This window comes from Adiantum capillus-veneris, chromosome 6, assembly GCF_014529385.1.
Source record: "Adiantum capillus-veneris isolate H3 chromosome 6, ASM1452938v2, whole genome shotgun sequence".
NCBI lineage: Eukaryota > Viridiplantae > Streptophyta > Polypodiopsida > Polypodiales > Pteridaceae > Adiantum > Adiantum capillus-veneris.
The window spans coordinates 106971368-106997361 of NC_140936.1; the positions used below are offsets into that span (position 1 = coordinate 106971368).

General features: G+C 46.8%; 1 protein-coding gene across 2 annotated transcripts in view; it reads right to left on the reverse strand.

The window, feature by feature from the left end:
- Positions 1–10492: 10492 nt before the first annotated feature.
- LOC147456041 (HAD-superfamily hydrolase, subfamily IG, 5'-nucleotidase) overlaps positions 10493–25994 on the reverse strand; it is a 143746-nt gene continuing 128244 nt past the window's right edge. For both annotated transcript variants that reach the window (XM_086514618.1, XM_086514617.1), the window contains 6 exons: positions 13004–13101; positions 12804–12927; positions 12631–12720; positions 11973–12017; positions 11322–11642; positions 10493–11211 (listed from right to left, as the gene is read on the reverse strand). In XM_086514618.1, the coding sequence (XP_086370744.1) occupies positions 11119–11211; positions 11322–11642; positions 11973–12017; positions 12631–12720; positions 12804–12927; positions 13004–13101 (771 nt within the window). In that variant the 3' untranslated portion in view covers positions 10493–11118. The remainder of the gene's footprint in view (positions 11212–11321; positions 11643–11972; positions 12018–12630; positions 12721–12803; positions 12928–13003; positions 13102–25994) is intronic.

Here is a 25994-nt window from a genome sequence, read left to right on the forward strand (position 1 = left end):
AAGACATTGTTGTTGGTGGGCAGTCAACTTGGGCAATTGGGTGTCTTTTGAAAGGTAGTCGTGGACACCTTTGAAATTTCTTGTTCCAAGGGGCTCTTTAGAAGGCGATTGTTTCAAAATTCTTTGAGAGAATGTCTAAAAGCTGCCAAGCTCCATGGGCATCCCACAGCACACGAGTAAGAAAATGCAAAGGTCGGGCTTCTGGACCACGAGGGCAAGACAATGTGGCCGGTTTTGGCTAGCATTTGAAAACGCTGCTCCAACGGATACAAAGACTCTACACGTCCTCTTGTGGTAGCATTTCATACAGCCTTGTCTTGATGCCAAAACGCTTCCATCTGCCTCTCTATTCTCCTCTGCTAATGGAGCTCTTCGTACTACATTTGAAAGATGGCACTTCTTTGTGCTCTTCTTTTCTTCAGCACATGCGGTTTCTCTCAGGATCAATGATCCACTTGCTCTGATACCATGTCAAATTCAATGATGGGGAAGCTACAATGAGAGAGAGAGAGAGAGAGAGAGTTTGAACCAAGGCAATGATTTTGTAATTATATGATGGGTGCATAGGGTTGCTTATATACTACATAAAGAAATTTACCCTACTTAGAACCTTGTCAAATAAGCCAAATAAATACCTAATGGAAAAAAAAACTAGGATCACATTGGGCATTCACTTGAGATGCATAAACTTTAACATTGTGTTGAAAACAATTTGAGTGGCTCCAAAACTATTTGAGCAACAGAAAACTGACTTTTGGTACCTAAAGCTAGCAAGTGGTTTACAAAAATCCTTCTAAGGAAAGCTCTAGTGTCAATGAAAGCAATAACCCATCTAAACTTTGAAATAAAGCACAAAAACAAGAGAAAGATTAAGTTAGATGAGGCTTTTTTTGCATCTCTGTGTTCTTTTATATGCTAAAAAAAGAAAAGTTGTACAAATCCTAACTAATCTTAAACTAAATCTCCACTTAGCCCACTCCTAATTGGCACGAGTAATCTCAACCGCGAGGGCATCACAAGTTTTTGGAGACCTTGCACCCTAATTTTTCTACTCCTATGCACTACAAAAAGGTAAAAAATTTATCTAAACTCCCCAGTTTACCTAAAATGCAACCTATACATGTGGAAACTCTCCAGCTTCAATTGGCGCTCCCCGAAAACAATGTCAAAAAAGGTTTGTGCGATCATTGACGCACATATCCTATAAATCATCAATCTAGGTAGCTTACCCGACTAGTGCTTGGTGATGACCAGACTTGCATATGGGAATCTCACTACATAGTTACAATATTGATGTACATTTCATCTCTTGTGAAGATATTTCTTCTCAATCCCACTTACTCGATCAATCCTACTAGATCTACAATCAACCAAGCAAGCATTGGTTCTGAGGAATCAAGCATGTGATGCAACAAGCAGCACAAGCACACACTTACAAGAGAGCACACATATAAGCCTTGAAGAGATCACTTCTCTCTACACACTCACAAACATCACCAACACACACGTGCACGACTGTAGCAGGGCTACAGTGTCACTTCACAGGACAGGCAGACAGTTGGACAGTTAGTACAGTTGGTCTAGGCTGTTTCACACTGGACGGACCCTCTGGGCTAGGAGTGACACGTGGAAGTGGCAGGGTACCGTCGGTGGTCTAGTGGACATCGTGGCCAGGTCACCACATGGCTGACATTTATGAGCCGTTGGTGGCCCTTTATGGTGGTACATATGAGTAGTAGCGGTTGGTCATCGGGATTATCATCTTCACCTCTGGTCCAGCGACGCAGTTGTCTAGAGCGAGTCTTACACAGAGCACTGCTTCACCATCTCTGCACATCTGAGCCTCGACACCCCATTTGTACCTGTGAGTCCTGGGCTGGAGCTGAGTGTGCTGCCACGCCAGAGTCTGTACATGGTTCTTTGAGCTAGTCGAGTCCACATATTCTGGTCCACTGTCGTGTCTCTGTTGTTATCCATTGTTCCTGTGTTTCATTCCAGTGTTTCATTCTGTTTGAGAGAGTTTCCATTTGTTTGAGTGAGATTGTCACGCACATTGCACTGAGGGGCACCCACACTGTTGAGAGCACGACACATTATCCGCGCTACAGGTGCTCTCATTTTGGCGATCACGGTGGGACCTCAACTGAAATCTCACTCTGTGAGGTGCAAATCTTGAAGCTAGTTAGGTTTATCTAGCTTCACCTACCTTCGCCAACCTTGCCTTGCACTGTTCTCCTCTCGCCTAGTCCAACTGGTCTAGTCCCCTCTCGCCTGGTCCAACTGGTCTAGTCCTCTCTCGCCCTCGTCCAACCTGTCCTCATCCCTCGTCTAGACCTCCTCGACCTTGGTCTAGTCCTCCTCGTCCCTGGTCCAGCCGGGTCTAGTCACTTACCTGGTCTGGTCTGGTGGAGTCTAGGCATGTCACAAGTTTTCTTGCCCCAAGCTTGGTTGGACTGGTGGTCACTGCATGACACATACAAGGAGGTCAGTCGAGCGTCAAAGCGCACTACTGAGCCCTCTGAAGTACTATCACAGAAGACGACCTTTGACACCTTGTAGAAATCCTTCAACCTCATCACCTATACCTCCACATACCACATCACCCATTCCTTCATCAGGTTCCCCATCTTCCCAATCACCTTCTCCAGTAAAGCTCTCTCCTATTCTGATACAGCAAGCTATAGTGCAACACGCTCAGCAAGGAATCATGGAGCCACTAGCTAGTGTTTTGGCCAAGGTAAACATCAAGTTCCCTACCTTCAAAGGGCTTTCTTCAGAAGATGTTGACGACCATGCAAGAAGATTTGTATCTCTCTGTAGGGGACGTGGTCTGAACAGAGAAGACGCTTATTTGGTACTATTTCCATCCACCCTAGATGGCCTAGCAGATAAATGGTACAGTCAATTTGCAGAGAACCATTTTGCAACTTGGGCAGTCTTAAGACAGCAGTTCTGTGCAGCTTTCAGGCCGGGTGACTATTAGGAGAAGGTGTTGGATGAGTTGGCCAACATGGTGCTCAAGCCTGAGGAGACTTTTGCAGAGCTTATGACTAAAACTAAGTCGCTGGTGGCCAAATTCCCCCAACAACCCGGTGAATTCATGGTTAAAAAGTGGGTGGAGAAGGCGCTTCCCAAAACTTCTCAACAAAAACTCCGAGAGAGTCTCCGACCCGACGCCACTCTCGAGGAGTTCATCGCAGCTGCTACTAGGATAGAGGGGGCTAGGAAGTTGTTCAACAACTCTCCTCACATAGATACTCCCTCTGTGTTCTCGGAAGGTAGTCCTGCTGATCCTTTAACTTCTTTACGCAGGGAACTGGAAGTCCTAAAGTTACAGCGAGCTCTTCAAGAGGAGAGGTCCTTCTCTCTTAGACAAGAGAAGCCTCCAAATCATGAGGCATTGGAACATTTTAAGCGTGATCTAGAAGAGCTCAAGTGTCAGCAAGAGACTAAGGCTACGGTTTGGTGTAGCTCATGCCGCTCTCCAGGGCACCCTCCGCAGGAATGCCCCCTTCGGGTTTACTGCCACTTCTGTGAAAAATCTGGACATGAGGACAAGGATTGTTACTACCTAAAGGGATTGCACAAAATACAACAAAGTCTTGGTCCTTCTCTCCCACAAGGGTTAGCACCATCATCCAACATGGTTTCCCACTACGGCCATCCCAACTACATGCCACCTTTGCTCAATAACCCTGTTGTCCAAGGTATGTCAAGTACTTTCTCAACTCAAAGTTTTTATAATGCTAATGCCACCTCAACCCCTCAGAGCTTCTACACTTCAGCCTCCAACTCCATGCAGCAACCACCTCGTCCCCCATTTCATCCTCCCAATCGGCCCATACTCTGCTACAGATGCGGAGAATATGGGCATTATCAGAGCAAATGCCCTCTGCCAGAAGGCTCTTCTCCGTGCCAACTTTGCCCTGAGGCTCAGGATCACTACACTAAGGATTGTCCAAAACAATGCGCCTCTACCTCTGCGAGCCCAAGTCAGAGCCAACCTGAATTCACCTTTCCCAAGATCAATTTGATAGCAGTTAGTACCAACCCCAAGCCACCACTTTCTGCCCATATGTTTGCCTCTCAAGACAAGTTGCAGCTGGTAGAGGAGCCAGCTGGTGTCCTCACACGAGCTCAGAGGGCAGCCCTCGGCTTCAATCTTCCAGCAGGTACAGCCCTTTCCTCCCCAATTTCCTTGAGAGTGTGTGTGTGTGTGTGTGTGTTCTCTCTCTAACCCCTAGGAAAATGGCTCGCCCCCCTCTTTGTAGAGATCCCCTACACCTCCTCCAGCAGCTGACATGCCATCCCCTAGTGCTAAGAAAGGATCTTTTGCTATGCTCTCCGATATTGATGGGGCTTTCTTAGAAGCAGTTGCTGACTTACAAAAGATCAAGGAAACTAAGAAGACACTGATCCCAAGAGAAAAACCTACAGCAGAGACTATATTGAAGAATACCTTTCATCAAGTGTCATTGTATGACATGCTTTGACTAGATGCGAGTTTCAGAAGTGACACCCTTGCAGTTATTCAGTCACTTTACCCTGGAGCAGGTCCTAGTGGTGGGCACCTCCCAATGCGATAGTCAGAGTCCTATATGATATCTAATCCTGCTGCTCCACTCACTGATTATAGAAGCCCTCGCCTGACAGTGTCCGTTTTAGGTCGGCAATTCTCAGGAGTGATAGTGGATGGTGGATCTGGCATCAAACTGATGCTCGAGTTCACTATGTTAGCTCTAGGTCTACAGCCTACTCGCCCTGCTCCCTTCACAGTTACATTGGCCGACCAGTGGATAGTCTACCCAGTGGGGATAGTGGATAATGTGCCTCTGTAGGTACAAGACTTTACTTTTAACTTGGATTTTTTGGTGGTTTGTCTTCCCCAGGAAGAGGGCGGATTTCCCTTGCTTATTGGAAGACCATGGTTGCGACACACTAAAGCACTTCACGATTGGGGAAATGATGCAATGTGGATACATAATTCTGGCTCCTCGATGCAACCCATTCTCTTAGAAGGTGGTATGGATCCCGTGGTGCAACATAGTTCTTTGTCTTTAGCAACCAGCCTCGAATTGGAACAGCCTACTCCACCTGACGGGTCAGATGAGGATCTGTTGGAGTGGTTGGATGCTACCAAATCTATGCCCTATTTTGGAGTTTCGATTCACTCTTTGACTGAAGGTACACCCTCTTCCAATGAGCCACCTCAGCTAGCTCAAAGGTCGAAGGTCACAGAAGACAAGTTGCAGCTGGTAGAGGAGCCAGATGGTGTCCTCACACGAGCTTAGAGGGCAGCCCTCGGCCTCAATCTTCCAGCAGGTACAGCCCTTTCCTCCCCAATGCCTACACCTCCTCCAGCAGTTGACATGCCATCCCCTAGTGCTAAGAAAGGATCTTTTACTATGCTCTCCGATATTGATGGGGCTTTCTTAGAAGCAGTTGCTGACTTACAAAAGATCAAGGAAACTAAGAAGACACTGATCCCAAGAGAAAAACCTACAGCAGAGACTATATTGAAGAATACCTTTCACCAAGTGTCATTGTATGACATGCTTCGACTAGATGCGAGTTTCAGAAGTGACACCCTTGCAGTTATTCAGTCACTTTACCCTGGAGCAGGTCCTAGTGGCGGGCACCTCCCAGTGCGACAGTCAGAGTCCTATATGATATCCAATCCTGCTGCTCCACTCACTGATTATAGAAGCCCTCGCCTGACAGTGCCTGTTTTAGGTCGGCAATTCTCAGGAGTGATAGTGGATGGTGGATCTGGCATCAAACTGATGCTCGAGTTTACTATGTTAGCTCTAGGTCTACAGCCTACTCGCCCTGCTCCCTTCACAGTTACATTGGCCGACCAGTGGACAGTCTACCCAGTGGGGATAGTGGATAATGTGCCTCTGTAGGTACAAGACTTTACTTTTAACTTGGATTTTGTGGTGGTTTGTCTTCCCCAGGAAGAGGGCGGATTTCCCTTGCTTATTGGAAGACCATGGCTGCGACACACTAAAGCACTCCACGATTGGGGAAATGATGCAATGTGGATACATAATTCTGGCTCCTCGATGCAACCCATTCTCTTAGAAGGTGGTATGGATCCCGTGGTGCAACATAGTTCTTTGTCTTTAGCAACCAGCCTCGAATTGGAACAGCCTACTCCACCTGACGGGTCATATGAGGATCTGTTGGAGTGGTTGGATGCTACCAAATCTATGCCCTGTTTTGGAGTTTCGATTCACTCTTTGACTGAAGGTACACCCTCTTCCAATGAGCCACCTTAGCCAGCTCAAAGGTCGAAGGTCACAGAAGCTACTCCTGATGTTCCCTTGGTGGAAGCCTTTGAAGCTGGTGAGCCTATGGAGGAAAATAGAAGTGGGAAGAAATCTCCTCAACAGAAGTTCACCCAACATCAAAAATCAGCCCCATTGGTGTCTGCTTCTACCAGAATAAAGCTCCCTTCACATAGCTCGTCCTGCCTGATGAATTCCATTCTCTTTATAGTTATCCTGCTCATGGTGACTGCGCTCTGTAGCATCTCCTCTTTCAACCAGGGGACCATGGATTTCATCTACTGCCCTAGCCCCCTCCCCCTACCCACCCCCTCTCTTACCCTCGCCCCTACCCTCCCCCTCCCCCCTCTCGCCCCTTCCCACCCCCTCCTTCACCCTCGCCCCTACCCTCACCCTCCCTATCCCCTACCCACCCCCTTCACCCTCGCCCCTAGCCTCCCTCTTTCCCCCCTCGCCCCTACCCTTACCCTCACTCGCCCCTACCCACCCCCTTCACCCTTGCCCCTACCCTCCCCCTCCCCCCACTCGCCCCTACCCACCCCTCACACACACTCGCCCCTACCCAGCACCCCCCCCCCCCCCCCCCCCCCCCCCCCCCCCCCCCGCCCCGCCCCTATCCACCCCCTCTCTTACCCTCGCCCCTACCCACCCCCTTCACCCTCGCCCCTACCCACCCCTCACACACACTCGCCCCTACCCACCCCGTCTCGCCCCTATCCACCTCCTCCCATCCACTCGCCCCTAACCAGCCCCCTATCTATGCTTCCCCACCCCTCTCAGCCTCAGCATGTTTCCCCCCCCCACTCCGCATCATAGCTGACTCTCAACTTTCACTTGGTTGCCATCTTGGAGCAAGTTTTTCCTCACCCCACCCTGCATGATAAGATCCCTCGATGGTTGCCATCCTGTTGCTGTGAAGGCCTTTCTGATATGCTATCATGATGGAGCTTAACCCTATAGCTTAACCCTATTTGCGTTGTTACTGGGGCTTATGGTCATCCCACCTTTCGAGAAGAGTGTTGTTGCAAAAAGTGTGGCAAGGTTCATTTGCAACTGCAAGCATAGACCAGGTCATTTTCCTATCACTATGGTTAGGGCAGATAAAGATGCAAGCTGAGCTTATCTCTTTGTTGGAGAGCATCATTTTTTTGCCAATTGGGATTCTTGGATTATGCAATCATACTGAGTCCCGCCTATTCAAAGCTTAAAACGTTTGCAAGTAGTGCAATGTGTTTAAACTCCACTTTTGGGCCTAGAACCTGCTTCAAGAAAGATGTACAGATGCAGTACCTAATGGTTTTCTTTCACAGTTTTTTCAGTATTCCTCTCACCGGGACGGTGAGCAGTCTTGTGGCGGGCAACCTGTGTAGTAGGGCTACAGTGTCACTTCACAGGACAGGCAGACAGTTGGACAGTTAGTACAGTTGGTCTAGGCTGTTTCACACTGGACGGACCCTCTGGGCTGGGAGCGACACGTGGCAGTGGCAAGGTACCGACGGTGGTCTAGTGGACATCGTGGCCAGGTCACCACATGGCTGACATTTATGAGCCGTTGGTGGCCCTTTATGGTGGTACATATGAGTAGTAGCAGTTGGTCATCGGGATTATCATCTTCACCTCTGGTCCAGCGACGCAGTTGTCTAGAGCGAGTCTTACACAGAGCACTGCTTCACCATCCCTACACATCTGAGCCTCGACACCCCATTTGTACCTGTGAGTCCTGGGCTAGAGCTGAGTGTGCTGCCACGCCAGAGTCTGTACATGGTTCTTTGAGCTAGTCGAGTCCACATGTTCTGGTCCACTGTTGTGTCTCTGTTGTTATCCATTGTTCCTGTGTTTCATTCCTGTAATTCATTCTGTTTGAGAGAGTTTCCATTTGTTTGAGTGAGATTGTCACACACATTGCACTGAGGGGCATCCGCACCCACACTGTTGAGAGCACGACACATTATCCGCGCTACAACGACTTGGGTGGCACGAGAGAGTAGATGGCTGAGAGAAAACATCCAATGTGCAACTCTCTCTCTCTCTCTCTCTCTCTCTCTCTCTCTCTCTCTCTCCGGACCATGTCACGAAGCCAAAAAGAAGAGGCTGGAAGTCATTAACATCATTAACAGGAGACAAAGGGGACAGTAGATAATCCAATCGTGATACTTACTTGTACGTGGCCATGGTGTAGGCAATGGTCCCTAAGTGACCATTCCCTGTAATACTGCGACCGCATGGCGACCTACGGAGTAGTGTCACAAGTAGGCTTGCAATATGAGAAAGAAAGAGTGCACACATACTCAACAAAGAATAGAAGAGTGTAAAGAAGAAGAGAAGCTCTTCATTGCCTCAACGTAGAGTACAAACCAAACTTGCAAGGTATGGAAGATTGAGCTTGTTACTTAAGAGAGGAGAGCCTTGTTTAGAAATTACGTCAAAAGCCCTTTCACATCCTAGACAGTGATATTTATACGTAGAGGTCCAAACTACTTGCAATAAGTAGCAAGATGACAGAACGTGTTGCAATATACGCCAAGATCATCAAACATGAAAAACTCGTGACAAGACGAAGTCTCCAATAATTGTCTCTTTTGCCTGACCCAAAAAGTTGCTACGCAAGAGGCCCAAAAATGGTCTCAGAGAGAATTTCTCAAGCTAGATTCCAAGTTTGGAATCTTTGAAGATCCTTATCTTCAAAGCTTTACAAGTGGAAGGGCCTAATCAATTGATTGGACTTGCTATTATGATGAGAATAGCAAATGTAATTGTGAACGACCGCCATAGAGATAGTCCAAACACTCTCTCTCTCTCTCTCTCTCTCTCTCATGTGTGTGTGTGTGTGTGTGTGAGAGAGAGAGAGAGAGAGAGAAGAGAGAGAACATCGAGCTAATAGGGACATCATTGAGTCTTTGTGCACAGACTACTTGTGCATCTATCTCTCTAGCAATTATGTTGGAGGTCTCATGTTCTCCTATTGTTGCCTCCCTTTGCACCATGCAGTAACGAGAAAAACAACACCTTCCTGACTAGCACGTGCCATCATTCCAACACTACTCCTCGGAAGGATCACCCCACCCTAATAAATTGCTACCTAATGGAATCCTATTAATGTTAGTATATCACCGTACCATCAAGATTGCCTAATCACATCACATCAGGCTTTTTAACATTTGATTTTGGGTAGTGTCTTATTTTAAATACAAGAAAGGTAACTATGCACTTCAACTAGAAGAGAGGATTCACGATTTTGTGGGAAGCTGTCTTCTTAGTACCAATAATACCTTTGAAGTAATGGGGGTGAATATGATTTTGAAGCATCACATGTCACTAACGCCCAGTCTCTAACCAATTCAATCCCTATTTTTAGCAGAGCATGGTCCCCCCCCCCCCCCCCCCCCCCCGAAGTGACACTTCGATCTGATCCTTCCGACATGGATGTAAGACCGCTTTCTAGAGTCCAGTACCACACTCCTTTTTCTCTATTGAAATCCTTGTTTAAACCTACAACCACCCAACCACAAGGATAATGCCTTACCATTTGGAGCCAATTGACACGAGCGGATGGTTTGCAACAGGTTGCCAATATTACTTGATTAGCTGAATCGTTTCCACTAAAATATTGGCTACATGTTGGAAACAAGTTTTCAATCTGGCTTGATGTCAAAGGGGTGGAGCTGGACAAGGAGAAAAAACTGCCCCTCGTTAAATGTGGAAAGAACAGGTGTTTTGGAGTACATAAGTAGTCCTTAATAGAGGGTTGGATTTTAGATGCATCTCTGGACCATCGCCTCTCTTTAAGAGAGAGGCATTGCGTATTGTGTCAATTCCGTGCTGTGGATTTTCTGTATAAATAATCAAAAGATTACTTTTATACATATGTAGGATGGATTGAGGAGGTTCTTTCCGTGCTGTGGATTTTCTGTATAAATAATCAAAAGATTACTTTTATACATATGTAGGATGGATTGAGGAGTGTCAATTCCTCATGGGTTGGAACGATGCAACAGAGCCTGACACTGAATTTTTGTTTCCAAAGACAAATCTTCAAGGCTTCACTTCCATCCCCATCTGACAGAGGGAGTGTCAGATGAGCTTTCATTATCTACCAACTCACGATATATGCAGTCTTGGCCAAACATATATTCATATCCAAGTAGAGAGAGAGAGAGAGAGAGAGAAGAAGGAGAAGAGGGGGGGGGAGTGAGCCCTTAGGATTAAACGGCTTTGGGAAAAGATGCTACCCTTAAAAGCATAGCATACAAACTTTACGTATGTACAATTGAAGCTGCCTTATAGAGCGAGTAAAAGCATTCTTGACTAGGACCAGTTCAAACTCCACTCCGCTTGTGCTTTGACGAAATCTTGACTGACTTGATATATTTGAAGATTTCTGTGATCTCTTTTCTCTATTGATTAAAAAAAATTCTGCTTTTTCGCAGATTTCCACCACTGTCTTCGATGTAGAAAAATAGAATTGAGCTGCTTTAGACAACTGGCACTACAGCAGAGAGAAACCTTGGGCACCTTCTCCTCTTGCATACCCTTATTTCCACTAGCACTGATTTCTTTCACAACCAGCCTATGGCTTCCCAATCATCTCCAAAGCAAGTGAAAATGTTTCCAAAATGGATGCCGACTTGATAGCATCAAATGTACAGCTTGGAACTAACAAAATTGACGTATTTCCTCTTTTCAACTGAATGAGCATCAACTCTGTCCCTTTTTTTTGGGGGGGGGGGGGGGGGGGTTTATGAAAAGGCGCCGCACATGCAGCAGAAGCACCCTTCAAGCGATCATCTGAATTGATTCAGTGACTACAGCAGTATCCGATTCGGCAGCCTCAAAGACTTTGCATTGATTTACATTCTTCTTGCTTTACAGTGTCACTGCTGGGGGCCATTGTATTCATGACTTGAGGACTTGGTGGGTTTACCTGAAATAGAGAATGGCCCCATTACTATGACATCAACCGCCAAGGTTTGAGTTTTGTCTTGCCTGCAGTACATTGTATAGACTTTCAGCAACTTCTGTGCTTGCCAATACCTTAACATGATGCGGTAAAATCTTGACGTCGAAAGGTGTATACATCCAAGCTTCTACTGAGTAGTCCAAAAAGTTTTCCAGCCGGCTGGTGTAGACGTCAGCATAGCGTTGGACATTGTAAGCAAAAGCTGACTCCTTTCCAGTGTCAGTGAGAAAAGTAGATCCAAAATATTGATTGAACATGAGTTTCATCTTCTTTCGTGCTTGCGTTCTCTCCTCCCTCAAAGAGAAAAGGAGCCCCTTCTGTGCGTCAGTTTCAGGGCGGGTCCTCCTTATTCCATGATACAACCCCAAAAGATGTTGCATACTATGGTATTTGGCCTGGACAACAGTTCAAAAAAGGAAAAGAGCAATCAGACTGACAAGCCGCGATCACCCACTACATTGAATTACGCAACCCACACACGCACCAGTGTGAGAATAGCAGTTTATGACCTACCCACACACGCACCAGTGTGTGACACACCAGTGTTTGGTTTGCTAAACAGGATTGTATCAGTTTGGTCTCATAGGTCATTTTGGCCTTTTGAAGACAATTAATATAACATCTCATTTCATTTCATTTCTCCCTATGTCACACAAGTCAACTGCACCACATAGGCACGCAGAACTTTTGAACAAGTCTCCGAGCATAAGATAAAAGTAGCACACCTGATGAAAACGGTATGCATCTTCGTTTTGTGTTCGAATTTCTCTCTGGCAAGTGTGACAAGAGAAAAGATTACTACCTCAGTCAATAGCTAGCCATAAAACCTTTCTCAGATGTATAAATTTATCAGCAATTGAACAAATGAACTACCTATTGATTTAAATGATTGTTAAGGCAAAAGTCTCGCCGCTAAAAGAGTGCACTCCAGGAAACAGATACATACATCCAAGCAACTAGCAGAATATGCACATATCCTACTAGAAAAGTAACGGAGCTACTACACATTTCAAGCACATTAAACAAAAGCCATAACCCAAGCACACCCTCCATCATTAACCAAGCCCTTGATTCTGCGTTGAAGAAGCTTAATTCCCACATTTACGATTCCCCCAATAGCAAAGCAGACATTTGATGATCCTCTAAACAACAAAACCCAAATTTGCACTCTCCCCGCTTGTTGAAGTTGAATCAAACCTAAGCACTTAGCCTAACCTTACCTAAAGGCTCCATTTCTTATTTATGCTCAGCCTATGTTGTGACTATTCTGTAACACTGGAACTTTAGAAATCGCACAAAAATCCTACTGCCCACTGAATCTGGGCACTTGAAACCCCAACATTCTTTCAAACCACTATTATTAGTGTCAGGAAAAACGCTGACCTCCAGTTCACGAATAATCGCTGCAGTGCGCCAACCAGCCTTTGCAGGCCCTCTTAAGTCACTGTATAAGTGATCACCAAAGTACAACACCTGTTTCAAATCAGTAAACCATCAGGTCAATGACACATGGACCTTTCGAACATGATATGACAGTGCTTGGAAATCTCACTGACTTCAGGCCCCTTCCATTTTGTAATCTCAAGAAAGTGCTTTAAGCATCCATGGTAATAAACAGAGTGCCTCTGAAAAGAGTCAACTTTACTGAATGATAGCACATCTCTATCCAAATTGTAATGCCTGCAAGTAAATACATCACCACTCAGAAAAACATTAATTATGTATCTTAGAATTACATATGAAATTCAATGCAAACCTAAAAGGTCTCTCTGATGTATAAAAGTTTGGCTTGTCAGCTAGCGCAATCACAAAATCAAATAACTCCCTCCAAGACCCTCCTGAAGTAGTATCTTCCTGAACAAAAAAAAACCACGACGTTGGCATGTACAAACTCCAAACACAATTGAGAATTCCAGATTTGAAATGTGTGTATGCTATAATCAAAGTAATTTTGCCTCTCAACAGCTGATAATTTCTCCAGTGCTTCCAAACACTACAATCAGCATGCTTTCAATGAGGTCACGAGTGTATCACCGCCAAAAAAAACTCTCACAACAACAATATGCAGCGCTCCAATGTTTTTTTGGCCCTCAAAGCACACTCGTTGACCTCCATAGGTCCATTGGAGTCACTCATCATTTACAACACGAACCACCAAGTCAATAAAACCACTTTATAGCCTGACAAGGTTTTTTGGCGCAAGAGGTTGAGGGTGGCGAGGCAAGGAGGGATGAGACTAGAGATGTCGAAGGCTGCAAGCCGAAGCAAGGCAAGGAGGAGTGAGACTTGTGGAGAGGACCAAGGGGTGAGGGGTGGGAGTGGTGTAGAGGGCCAAGAGGTCCAAGGAGGTCAACAAGGCGAGTGGGACTGCAAAACGTTTCAAACCAGAGACGTTTCACGGCAAAACAGTGTTTCACCCCGAAACGTTTCACCCTCGGCCAAGGTCTCATTGAAACGTCTGACTAGAAGGCCTAACACAAAAAAGGTGTTCACAATGCAGTGTATATGTGCACACATTTTTGCCCTATCTTAAGAAAGATACATGATAAACTCGTATATCAGTGTCAGTTACAATATAACACACTCTCTTGTCACATGTGGGGAGAAATGAAATGTTATATTAACGTCTTCAAAAGGCCGAAGTGACCTATGAGACCAGAAAGTTACAATGTGGTGAATCTAATACAAAGTCAGAGCAACAAGATGACAAAATGACAAAATAAAATACTATGGAATCCTAAACTAAACTGCTAGGTGTGAACTAAGCAGCTAGCTGGGATAGCTAGATCAGAGATGCCCGGGTTTGTTTTTGCTCGAGCTGCGCAGACAGAGAGAGAGCCTAATGAGAGGAGAGGCTAGCCAATCTCAGAGACAGATCACAGACTTCTTTAGAGCTGCCACTGGACACCCGGAGGAGTTACTACCACAGCAGAGCTCGTCGCCTCACACCAGAGGCACACTGATCGACTACGGAGGACTACATAGCATCGACGGAGGCTGCATCAGAGGATTCGGATCACTTTGGCCCGACATGCACGACGCCCCGGGTGGGTGGGCGGTGGGAAGAGAGAAATGAAATGAAATGTTATATTAACGTCTTCAAAAGGCCAAAGTGACCAATGAGACCAGAAAGTTACAATGCGGTGTATCTGATACAAAGTCAAAGATGTCTTGGGCTATATTTGAGAGAGAGAGAGAGAGAGAGAGAGAGAGAGAGAGAGAGAGAGAGAGAGAGAGAGAGAGAGAGAATGAAATGTTATATTAACGTCTTCAAAAGGCCAGAATGACCTATGAGACCAAACTGATACAAAAGTGGTGAATCTGTTACAATGTCTGGGTACCTTAGTACTGAAGTACTAAGTGTGAAAAGTGTGAAAGTAAATGTGAAAAAACTAAATACAAAGTATTAAATAAACTTCTTAGGAGCATTCTGGGTGTCTGGCTAGAATGCTTCTAATCCTTTGTTGTAGTCTCCTCTGGTGAAGTGTGCTTCTGCATCTTGAGAGAGAGAGAGAGAGAGAGAGAGAGAGAGAGAGAGAGAAATGAAATGTTATATTAATGTCTTCACAAGGCCAAAATGACCTATGAGACCAATCTGTTACAAAATGGTAAATCTAATACCATGTTTGGGTACAAAAGAACTAGAACAAAGATACTACTACCAGAAACCATCCTCATCTACACTCTGAATGTTCACAGAGTATGGCTCGAATCCTTTGTTGTAGTCTTCGTCGATGCTGTGTAGCCCCTCTCCTCAATCGTGGCCGTCTGGATCTCCGTAGCTCCAATGCTCGGTCGATGAGTGCCGGTAGTGGTCGAATGAGTGTGGGCCGAGCTCTGCAGTGATGGTGCTCCTCTGGCTGTCCCATATCTAGTGAAAAGAAATCTATAATTCGTCCCTGGGACTGTCTCTCTCTATCTCTCCCCTGTAAATATAGCCCAAGACATCTCTGATCCTCATAACTTATGACCCTAGACAAAGGACCGAAACCCCCTCTGAATGAGCAGTGGAAACGGCCCCGTATCTCTTAGTACACTGTGCAATGACATATCTACTGTAGCTCTGTCTCTGGCTCTAGCTAGCATAAGCAGCATATCCTGTTGTCTGCTAGTATCCCTCTGAATCTACTAGTCTCAATCTCCAGCTGATGTGAGGATGTGCGTATCTGACCAATGGCACACCACAAACCATGAGACATATGTGTGTCCATGTAGCTGGGTCGAATCACAAACCCATCTCCCGTGAGGTGGAGGAGAAGCACTCTATAGAAAGCCATATTCATGCCCAACTCCTGTGGCGGTTCTATCCATGTCCTCCTGGTATCCAGTTGGACCAGGTCCTTACGAATGAGTCTAATAATCTCCAGCCGTGTAAGAGACATCGAGGGTGCCTAAAGAGAGTACTAGAAAGGGTGCAGCCTATCCATGGTGAAGCCATGCGTCTGAAACCATGATGTCATCTGTGCATACCAGTATGAAGTGTCCCCCTGAAGAGCTAACTGTCTGGAAGACTCAAAGGCCAGTTTAGCATAATTGTCTCTAGTAGTATCCCACAAGCTGTGCACAAAGGAGACTGGTCTGGTAAGCGCCTCAATATCCATAGGGGGGGGCAGCTAGCTCTGCTCGAATGATAGCGTGGGGTACGAAGGCCTTGTCTCTGATCAGTCGAGAGATCATAGATACAAAGGGCCCCTCCATACATCTCCAACCATCCTAGCCTACAGGTCCCCATATCTGCACCCTATACAATATAGCTAAGGCTACTAAAGTATCAAACAGCCATAACTTTATCCGAGGTTCCTGAAATGAACTTGCGAACACATCCTCTCCAAGCCTCCCAAGGCCGCAAAAGCTCTAGTCCGTCTAGTCTCTGCTGCTCTCCCCAAAGAAAACCTCGGCCCAGGGAAGACAACCCCAAGGTAAGTGTATGGATCTGTATACTCTACAATCTCTGGACCATATGTGAAAGTTGGTGCTGATCTCCTGATCCACTGTGGTGTGGTGTTAAACACCATAAACCTTGGTAAAAACAGACAATTCACTATCCTCTGTAAAACTGTGTAATGCATCCAACTACCGCTGCACACCCTTTGGTGAGTCAGAGATCAACACAATATCATCAGCATCTGTATATCTCTTGACCATATGTGAAAGTCAGTGTTGATCTCCTGATCCACTGTGATGTGGTGTTAAACACCATAACCTTGGTTTTACCAACAATCCACTATCCTTTGCCAACTGTCGCTGCAGACCCTCTGGTGAGTCAGAGATCAACACAATATCATCAACATATAACAACAATGGGATCCACGTCCCTGCTAGTTGGGCACATCTATCACCCTCTCTGTCAATGTAAGCAAACACCTCATCAACATACATACCAAATAGAGTAGGAGACAATGGGCAGCCTTGTTTCACCCCAATGGTGGAGTGAACTTAATCCGATATCCCCTCCGGAGTGCGTACATGTCCAATCACTGATCTGAATAGAGGCATAATCCCTCAAATCAACACTATGGGCACCCCCATCTCCTGCAGTCTACGCATCAATCGAGCTCTCGGTACCATGTCAAATGCTTTGCGGAAATCCACAAAGCTACAATAAATCCGTCTCCCATGTGACCTGCCCTCCTCAATGATGGCTCTGAGTGTCAAAATATGATCAAGAGTGGAGAAACCCCTCCTGAAACTGGCCTGGCCCTTTGCTCGTACACCCTCACCCTTTGCCCACTTACTCAATTGTTGCTCAAGAATGGATGCATACAACCGTGCCGATGTGTGTCCAACCATAATAGTGCAGTAATTCCCAGGCTCTGTAGGATCACCTGCTTTGAAGATAGGCACAATAGTAAACAATCTCGAAGTCTTAGGTAACCCCTCACACATGGCACGATTGAACAACGCTGCAAGAACCTCTACCAACGCGCGCGCACACACACAGGGAGAGAGAGCTTTTTAACGTCTATGTGAGGCCGAAGTCGGTCTATGAGACAAATCAAGTATACATGCATGTATGTCCTTTGTCTATCGGAAAAGACAAAATAGTTCAAATTGGTATAAAATAAAAGAGAGAAAGACATCTGGTGGGTGATGAAATCTATGGGGATGGGTGGAGCTATAGTACTAGGGGTATGTGCATGTCTATAGCTGAGGGTAGTACAACCATGCAAATGCATCAATCTAGCTAGCTCCATCATGTGCTAATGGGAGGGTTTAAAATGTAGTACATGGGAGGGTCGGGAGCAAGGGTTTCCCTGATGAACGCCTCTGGGTGAGCCATCATTTGGGCTCGTCTCTCCTCGGCAACTCGATGTGCTCGAGTCTAGATCTCCTCGATTTGTTTGCGGTGGAGTCGTTGGGTCTGGCCTCTGGTAGCTCGCGGGCGTCGTCAGGCCCGACTCACCTCGGCCTGCTGAAGGGTCACTCCCCTCGCTGGGTCTGGGAGTGGGAGGGGTATAGCTCTCTGAAGAAAATATGTAAGCTGTGATTGTTCCCCCCCCCCCCCCCCCCCCCCAAAAACCCCCCCCGGGTCTTTGTAGGTGGCTGCAAAAGTGTGTCCCTGTGCATCTGTATCTCTAGCAAGTAGCGCCCCAACTGTCTTTGATCTCGAGAGTGCATGATATCTCAAAAGGTAGGCTGCCCTCTGAATCAGGGCTCGTATCAGCCTCTGATATCTGCATAAGCTCTGCATCTACAAACAAAATGCTCCTCGCTCTCCACTTCCCCTCTGCATACTCTACACACTCTCTCCTCCATGGGAATGTCAGAAGCTTGCCCCACCTCGATCTCTAGTCTGTGTGATGACACTCAGAGCTCATCAATCGCCACCCGTGAGTTGTGTGGCATGTAGGTGTTCATATAGCATGGTCGCTTTATGAACCCATCCTCCAGTGTGGTAAGAAAATGGTCTCTGTAGTGTGACATCTTCCGTCGGAGGGGGGATGTGATCCAAGTCTGTCTGATATAGACCTGCCAGAGATCCTGTCGGATCACAATGTTTCTCTCATTGCGTGAGAGATGAAGATGAGGGGAGTAGGGGTCATACTACTAATGTGGCAAACTCTCCGGGTCAACACCGTGTGCTCCCAACCATGCTCCAATCTGTGTACCATGCTCTATTGTACACGGTCTCTGATATCTGTATAGCTGACTCAAATGCTTGTCGTGTGAGTCTGTCCGCCGGAAGCTCTCGCACTCTCTGGATGAAACAGACCGTTTGGAAGAGTGCCTCCACTACCATGGGGGGATGGCAAAAACAAGCGAGAAATCATATAGATTTGTGGTCTCTCAATCCGTGCCCATTGGCTATTTGTCAATCCGGGTGTCCACATTGCTGCTACATACATCAGGGGTGGAGTGACTAATGTGTCGAATAGCCACCCCTTCGTGCAGGCTCTTGAAAGTGTGCTTGATGGCATCTTCGCTCTAGCATGGCAAGTGCTGCATATCCTCTCGTGAGTCTGTCAGTGGCGGCCTGTGCCATGGAAAAGGGCCCCTGTCTGCCACCTCTACTGATCCTGTTACTGTAAAGGTGGCTGCTTGTCGAACTGCGTTCGAGGTGTGAAAGATCATGATCTTGGTTTTCCCAAGATTCACAGTGAGTCCCTTGTTTGTAAAAAAACTCATCCAAAGCTCTCAAATGGCTTTGTAGACCCTCTAGTGACTCTAGAATCGGTAAAATGTCATCAGCATATAGCATAATGTGGATTGTGGTACCTGCTAGGTCTGCTCCTACCCCTCCTGCTCGTAGGATGTAGTCGGAGATCTCATCAATGTAGAGTCCGAAGAGGGTTGGGGAGAGGGGGCATCCTTGCTTAACAGCAATGGTGCTAGCAATAGACTCTGATGTACCACCTGGGCAGCGAACTCTCCTAGTCACTCTCTCATAGAGAGAGTAGATGGCCCATATCATCTCCGAAGGTATCCCCACACTCCGGTGTCGTCGAAAGAGCCTCTCCCCTGGGACGATGTCAAATGCTTTGAGAAAATCCAAAAAAGCAACAGTAAAGCCTCTTCTTCCGCACCTTTGCCCCATCAATGAGGCAATGCAAAACGAAGTTGTGGTCGATAGTAGAGAAGGTCCGTCTGAATTCTGCCTGGTCAAGAGCCCGTAGGCCCTCAACCTCCCCGTGAGAACTAAGCTCAGCCTCAAGAACTGCCCCATATAGCTTGGCCATTGTATGGCTGATCATGATAGTCCTGTAATTCCCAGCGTCCAAAGTGTCTCCGCTCTTGTGGATCGACACAATGGTGTGCCTGGTCCACTCCTCCGGGAAGCCCTCCCCTATAGCCCAGTTGAATGCATGTGCAATCGACGGGGCTATCGTGGTTGCTGCATAAATGAGGTGCTCACTCTCTAAAACTGTATGGTCTGATGATCGACAGTGTTGTAGTCGGTGGATAGCCTTCTTGACCATCTCTGCTGTGGAGAAGGAGGAGCTCATGGGTCAAGGCTTGAGAGGTTGTAGAATCGGAGGCTGGTTCGGCACCTCAAAGAGTTTCTCTGCGTAGTCGTGCCCTACCTGCGGATCCTCAATGGGGGTAGTCGGTTGTGGCTCCTAGAGGGTGCGCTATGTTGTGGCATTGTCCATGCTCATGAACAGGTAGTATAGCTCTAGCTCTTGTGTCTCCTCGAAAGCTCACCGCTTTTGGCGTGTAAGTGTCTTCATCTCGCGTCTGGCTTCTCAACCAGTCGTCTCTTCAAGAGTCCATTGTGCATGCAGCCGACTGTAGAGGTCTCTGCACTCATCATCGTACCAACAGTTCTATGGCACGGTCCTTGGGGGGGGGAGTGTGGCATGTATGGGTGGTATGTGGGAAAGAGTTGATGGCTAATGGTTGAAGAACAAATGTGATGTGAGAGGCAAGCATAGGTAGTGGTGTAGAAAGGTGGAGCAGGAGGAGTCCCTTCTCAACCTCCGTGGAGTATAAGGGAGCTAGCTTATGTGTGAAATGGATCGTGGTGTGTGGGGTGTGCGTCATGGGTGTGTGGGGTGTGGCGTCGCCAATGAAGGAGAGTGCAAGATAGGTGTGGTCGGCTCCAATCGGTATGGGTGGAATGTTGAAAGAGCTAAGTAGGTGGGTGGCCTCTCTAAGTCCCATGATGTAATCCACGATGCTCCCCCCCCCCCCGACTACAACTCCATGTGGTATGCATGTCAATCCTCCTGAAGTACGCCATTTTGCCATCCCATTATAAATAACGAGGCAATGCTGGGAGCCTAATCTAAGCAAATTTTGGCCGTACTCTGTGGTGCGAGCTGTGCCTGCTGATTCTCTCATGGGGTGATCGTTGGCATGGTTGCAACGCAAACGGGACTAGCTGTCGTTGAATGTGCACCACTTGATGGTAACTGTGTTGATATCATTTGTGATATGGTGCTCCTGTATGGCAAACAGTGCCACCGGGTCCTCTATGTTAGAGTTTGCTATTGCAGGAGGGCTGCAGGGGGTGGCGTGCAGGTGCAACACGTAGCAGCAAACAGCACGGTAGCGCGAAGTTGCAGCACGAGGGCAACGCGCAGGTGCAGCAGCAGGAGGGTAGCACGCAAAGGGTTGCAGCAACAAGCAGCGCGCGCACGCGCGTGCACACACACACACACACAGAAATGAAATGAAATGATATATTAACGTCTTCAAAAGGCCAAAATGACCTATGAGACCATCAGATACAAAGTGGTGAATCTAATACAATGTCTGAAGTACAAGTACAAAAAGTACTGAATGTAAAAAATGAAAACTGAAAATGAAGTGTAAAATGTGAAATGTGAAAATGTAGAATAGGCCCTCAATGACACTCTGGGTGTCGTGCTAGATTGCCTCTGATCCTCTGCTGGAGTCTCCGTCGATGGAGTGTGCTCCTGTGTCTTGGTTGTGGTCGTCTTGATCTCCCGAGCTCAATCCCCCTATCAATGAGGGTGCCTCTGGTATGAATGTGGGTACAACCTTGTGCTGGTGGTTGGTCTCCTGGCTCCCTCGATGCAAAGAAGTCTGTGATCTGTCTCTGTGACTGTCGTACTCCATGTCTCCTCAGCAGACTATCTCTATGTCGGTGTAGCTCAAGTAGATATAAGCCAAGGCATCTCTGATCCTGATACATCATGACTCTATCTAGGGGTCCAAAACCCTCCCTGAATAAGCAATGGAAGCGCCCTCGTATCTCATAATACACAGTGCAATGGCATATGTAGTGTAGCTCTGTCTCTGGCTCTCTATCGCATAGTTGGCATATCCTAGACTCTGATGGTATCCCTCTGAATCTACCCGTCTCAATCTCCAGCTGGTGTGAGGATGTGCAAATCTGACCAATAGCACATCGCAGACCATGAGACAAATGAGTGTCCATGTAGCTCGAACGAATCACAAACCCATCTCCCAAAAGTTGGAGAAGATGCTCTTTGTAGAAAGCCATCTTCGTGCCCAACTCCTGCATCGGCTCTACCCATGTCCTCTTGGTGTCCAACTGTATAAGATCCTGACGAATGAGTCTAGTGATCTCCGTCCGTGTGACTGGCAGGGAGGGTGGGAATACTCAAAAGGAGGCAATCTATCCATGCTAAAACCATGCCTCTGAAACCATGAGGTCATCTGCGCATACCAACATGATGTGTCTCCCTACATCGCTAACTGTCTAGAGGACTCAAGAGCCAATCTAGTATATCTGCCTCTATGTGTATCCCATAGACTGTGCATAGAGGACACTGATCTGGTAAGAGCCTCAATCTCTATAGGAGGGGCGGCTATCTCCGCTCGAATAATCGCATGTGGTACGGAGGCCTTGGCTCTAATCATCCGGGATATCATAAATACCAAGGGTCTCTCCATGCTCCTCCAACTGCCATGATTCACAGATGGTTCCCAAACCTGGACCCCATAAAGCTATGAGATGGTTCCCAAACCTGGACCCCATAAAGCTATGAGATGGTTCCCAAACCTGGACCCCATAAAGCTATGAGATGGTTCCCAAACCTGGACCCCATAGAGCATAGCAGAAGCAACCAAAGTATCAAAGAGCCATAACTTTGTTCGTGGTTCTTGAAACTGAACCTGCGAACACATCCTCTCTAGCCCTCCCAATGCCGCATAGGCTCTGGACAGTCTAGTCTCTGCTGCTCTCCTCAGAGTAAACCTCGGTCCCGTGAATACCACCCCCAGACATGTATATTCATCTGTGTACTCCACAATGTCCTGACCATATACGAGTGTAGGTGCCGATCTCTTGACCCACCGTGGTGTGGTGTTAAACACCATAACCTTGGTTTTACCAAGGTTCACAGACAATCCACTATCCTCTGCAAAGTTGTGCAATGCATCCAACTGTCTCTGCATGTCTTCTAGCGACTCTGATATCAACACAATATCATCAGCATATAATAATAAAGGGATCCATGTCCCTGCTAGCTGAGCGCCTTTGTCGCCCTCTCTGTCAATGTAGTCAGGGACCTCATCTACATACATACCAAAAAGTGTAGGGGACAAAGGACACCCCTGTTTCACTCCAATAGTGGAATGAACAATGTCAGAAGTCCCCTCAAGAGTGCGTACCTGGCCAGTCTCACTGAGCCGTATAATGCCATGATCCCCCATATGATCTCTGTGGGTACTCCCAACTTCAGTAGCTTGTGCATCAATCTGGCCCTCGGCACTGTGTCAAATGCTTTGCCGAAGTCCACAAAGCAACAATACATCTGTCTCCCATGTGCCCGACCCTCCTCAATAATGGCTCTGAGTGTAAGAATATGGTCCAAAGTGGAGAAATCCAGCCTGTCTTGCTGCTCGTATGCCCTCATTTTCTGCCCATTTACTCAATTGTTGTTCAAGAATGGATGCATACAACCGTGCCAATGTGTGCCCTATCATAATAGTACAGTAGTTCCCTGGCACCGTGGGGTCCCCTACCTTGAAGAGAGGTACAATAGTAGATAATCTCCAAGACTCGGGTAGTCCCTCACACATGACACGGTTAAACAACCGCGCAAGAACCTCTGACAGTAAATCTCTAGCATGTATCAAGTGCTCTGCCACCAAACCATCATGATCATATGCTCTCCTAATCCTCATCTTGTCAATGGCGTTCTTCACCATCTCAGTGGTAAAGAAGGTACTAGTGGCTGGACATGGCTCTAGAGGGTCTAGTAATGGTGGTTGCCCAGGTACTGTATATAATGATGCTGCATACTGACCCCAAATCTCGGGAGAAGTAATGAGGAGGTGAGTGCTCATGGAGGAGACGCCAGGCCTCACCTGAATCTCGACTCAAAAAGAGCTGATACAAATCACGTTCCATCTGGGCTAAAAAGGCCCGCTTATTCCGTCGCACTAAACACCGAAGGGCAATCCGAGACTGTCTATATGTAATGACTCCAAGTATAAGCTCGCTCTGAATCTGAACTCTCATCTCTCTACACTCCTCATCATACCAACCTTTGAGGCATGTTCCCGGAACGCCTTCTCTGATCTAGTTGAGTGTGTGGGTATGCTTCTGCTGCTGCCCCATGCAAGATCTCCGTCAATAAAGTGGTGATCTCCTCCACGGTATATACAGGCTCAGCTGCCCACATCCGCCTGTAAATCTCCTCCACATGAACTGAGTCCGTCTCCGGTGTAAAAGTATACTGTGTGTGTGCAATCCTCCGTGGTGTCTGAGAGGCACTATACTGGAAAGAGACTGAAAAAGTCAGAAAAGCATGGTCCACTGCTACTCCAACAGGTCTAGGTCCCACATTGAGATCTTGAATACTAGAGATGAAGCTCGGTGAAGTCATGACATAGTCCACTGTACTGGCCCCATGTCTGTGTGGAAAGCATGTTAATCCCCCAGACGAAGGAAAAATCTCTAGACCATTAAGTATGGCCATTAAGTATGGCCAAACCATGCGTAGTCATCATCTCCATGAGATATCTCCCATACTCTGTGTGCTCTCTATTCTGTGAGTGTCTGTCAAGCCCCATCTCCGATATATCCATCTCTCTAAGCATCTCCTCCGAGGTATCATAAAATACCATTTGGGAGTTGGCTGTCCTCGCATTAAAGTCTCCCAAGAGAATGATATCTCCATCTCTAGAGAACTCCCATATGTCATCATCAAGTATAGAGAAAGGGGATTGCCCTCTAGGTGAGGTATATACTGATGTGCTAGGGGGAAAGTAACGTATAGCAATGTATAAGAATCTGCCCGTCTCAGCTCTCAGTCTCACCCACATGTATCTCGCTTGGTCATCTCTCCGGACAATCTGTAATAGCGGCTGCAACTCCTCCCTGAATAAGACTGCTACCCCTCCTGAACCTCGACTCCCATGCTGGGATCTAGTGTCTGGCCGACAAGCTGTCTCCAATGAATAACCAGTCACACTTGGCATCAACTCTCCAAATTTCTGATGTGTCTCTGAGTAAAAGACAATGTCTCTATCTCTGAAGCTATCCTCAAAGGCACCCACATCCAGCCTATATGATCCATTACAATTCCATGCCGCCATCCGGAGTGTGGTTCCATATGTCTCTCACCGTCATGTTGTGAGTCTTTCCAAAACCACTACTTTCCCTCCTCTATAAAAGGCAATTTTTCCCTTCTCCCTTGTTGCCTTGATCTCTGGCACCAACTCTTGCATATGTGCTATTTGTGCTAAAGTAAGGTCATCCCCCATAAATATCCCAGTTTTCTTAAGTGCTGGTCTCTTCTTCAGGAACTTCCTTGTTTCCAAAGTCGGGAAACGCAAAATAAGTGCTCTCTCTTTGACGTTTCCCTTCTCATCCACTCCCTTCTTTCCTACTCTCCAAGCACCTGTGTGCATAGGTTCCGGGATGCCCATGCGTTGCAAGAGTTCCTTCACTTCTTCTACATTTTCGGTGTCTTTGATATCAGTAATACGCACATGGAGGGCTCTATTCCTCCTCTTCTGTTCCTCCTCAATGGTCATATTGATGATGGTAGAAGTCTGTGCGGCTTCCTGGCATCCGGGCCTTCCCTTTCTTTGCACCTTCAATCCATTTTTCTGCTTCGTCAACCTTCTCCCGTGTTTTAAAAAGGCGCTCCGCCCATGAGGAAGCCTCTTTCGAGTTTTGTTCTTCCCCTTCGCGCAGAGTTTTCACCTGCTCCTTAATTTCTTCGAGCTCCTTTAACATCGAGGGCTCATTTCCCCCCTCCATTTTGGGCATAATTTTGCAAGCTGCAAGTTCCCCTTTAAGCTCTTCAATCACTACATCCTTTTCCTTCATGCACTTTTCCACATTGTTTTTCCAAGATTCAAAGCTTGCAATTGCCTCATCCAACTTAATCTGCATAATACATTCCATTACATTCACTTCTGCCCGCATTAGAGCCTGCATCTCCCCTTTCACAGATAGATACATCTCATCATGCTTACCAAGCATTGCTTTATCCAATTCTTTCCTCATATCTGCATACATAGAATTCTTATAACTCTCTGCGTTTGCGTACATCTCTTTCCTGATGTCATCTCTCATAAAGCTGAGCTCCGATTTAATCATCACTTGAACCCTCTCCATCATTACATCATCTTGGACTCTGACGGTTTTCCCTGCCCGTAGAGAGCTTGGCGAGAGTATACTATCTCTGTTCCTCTGCTTGAATGTCGCTTTCATTTTTTGTGGGGTGGTGAAGCCACTTGCATCACCATCCTCGGTTGGTTGGTCCATCCGAGAGAGAAGAACAGAGCAAGTACTGAGTCAAGGCCCTCACCAGCTGCCATTGGTGTTGATGTGAGAGCAATGTAACTTGCTGCAGAGA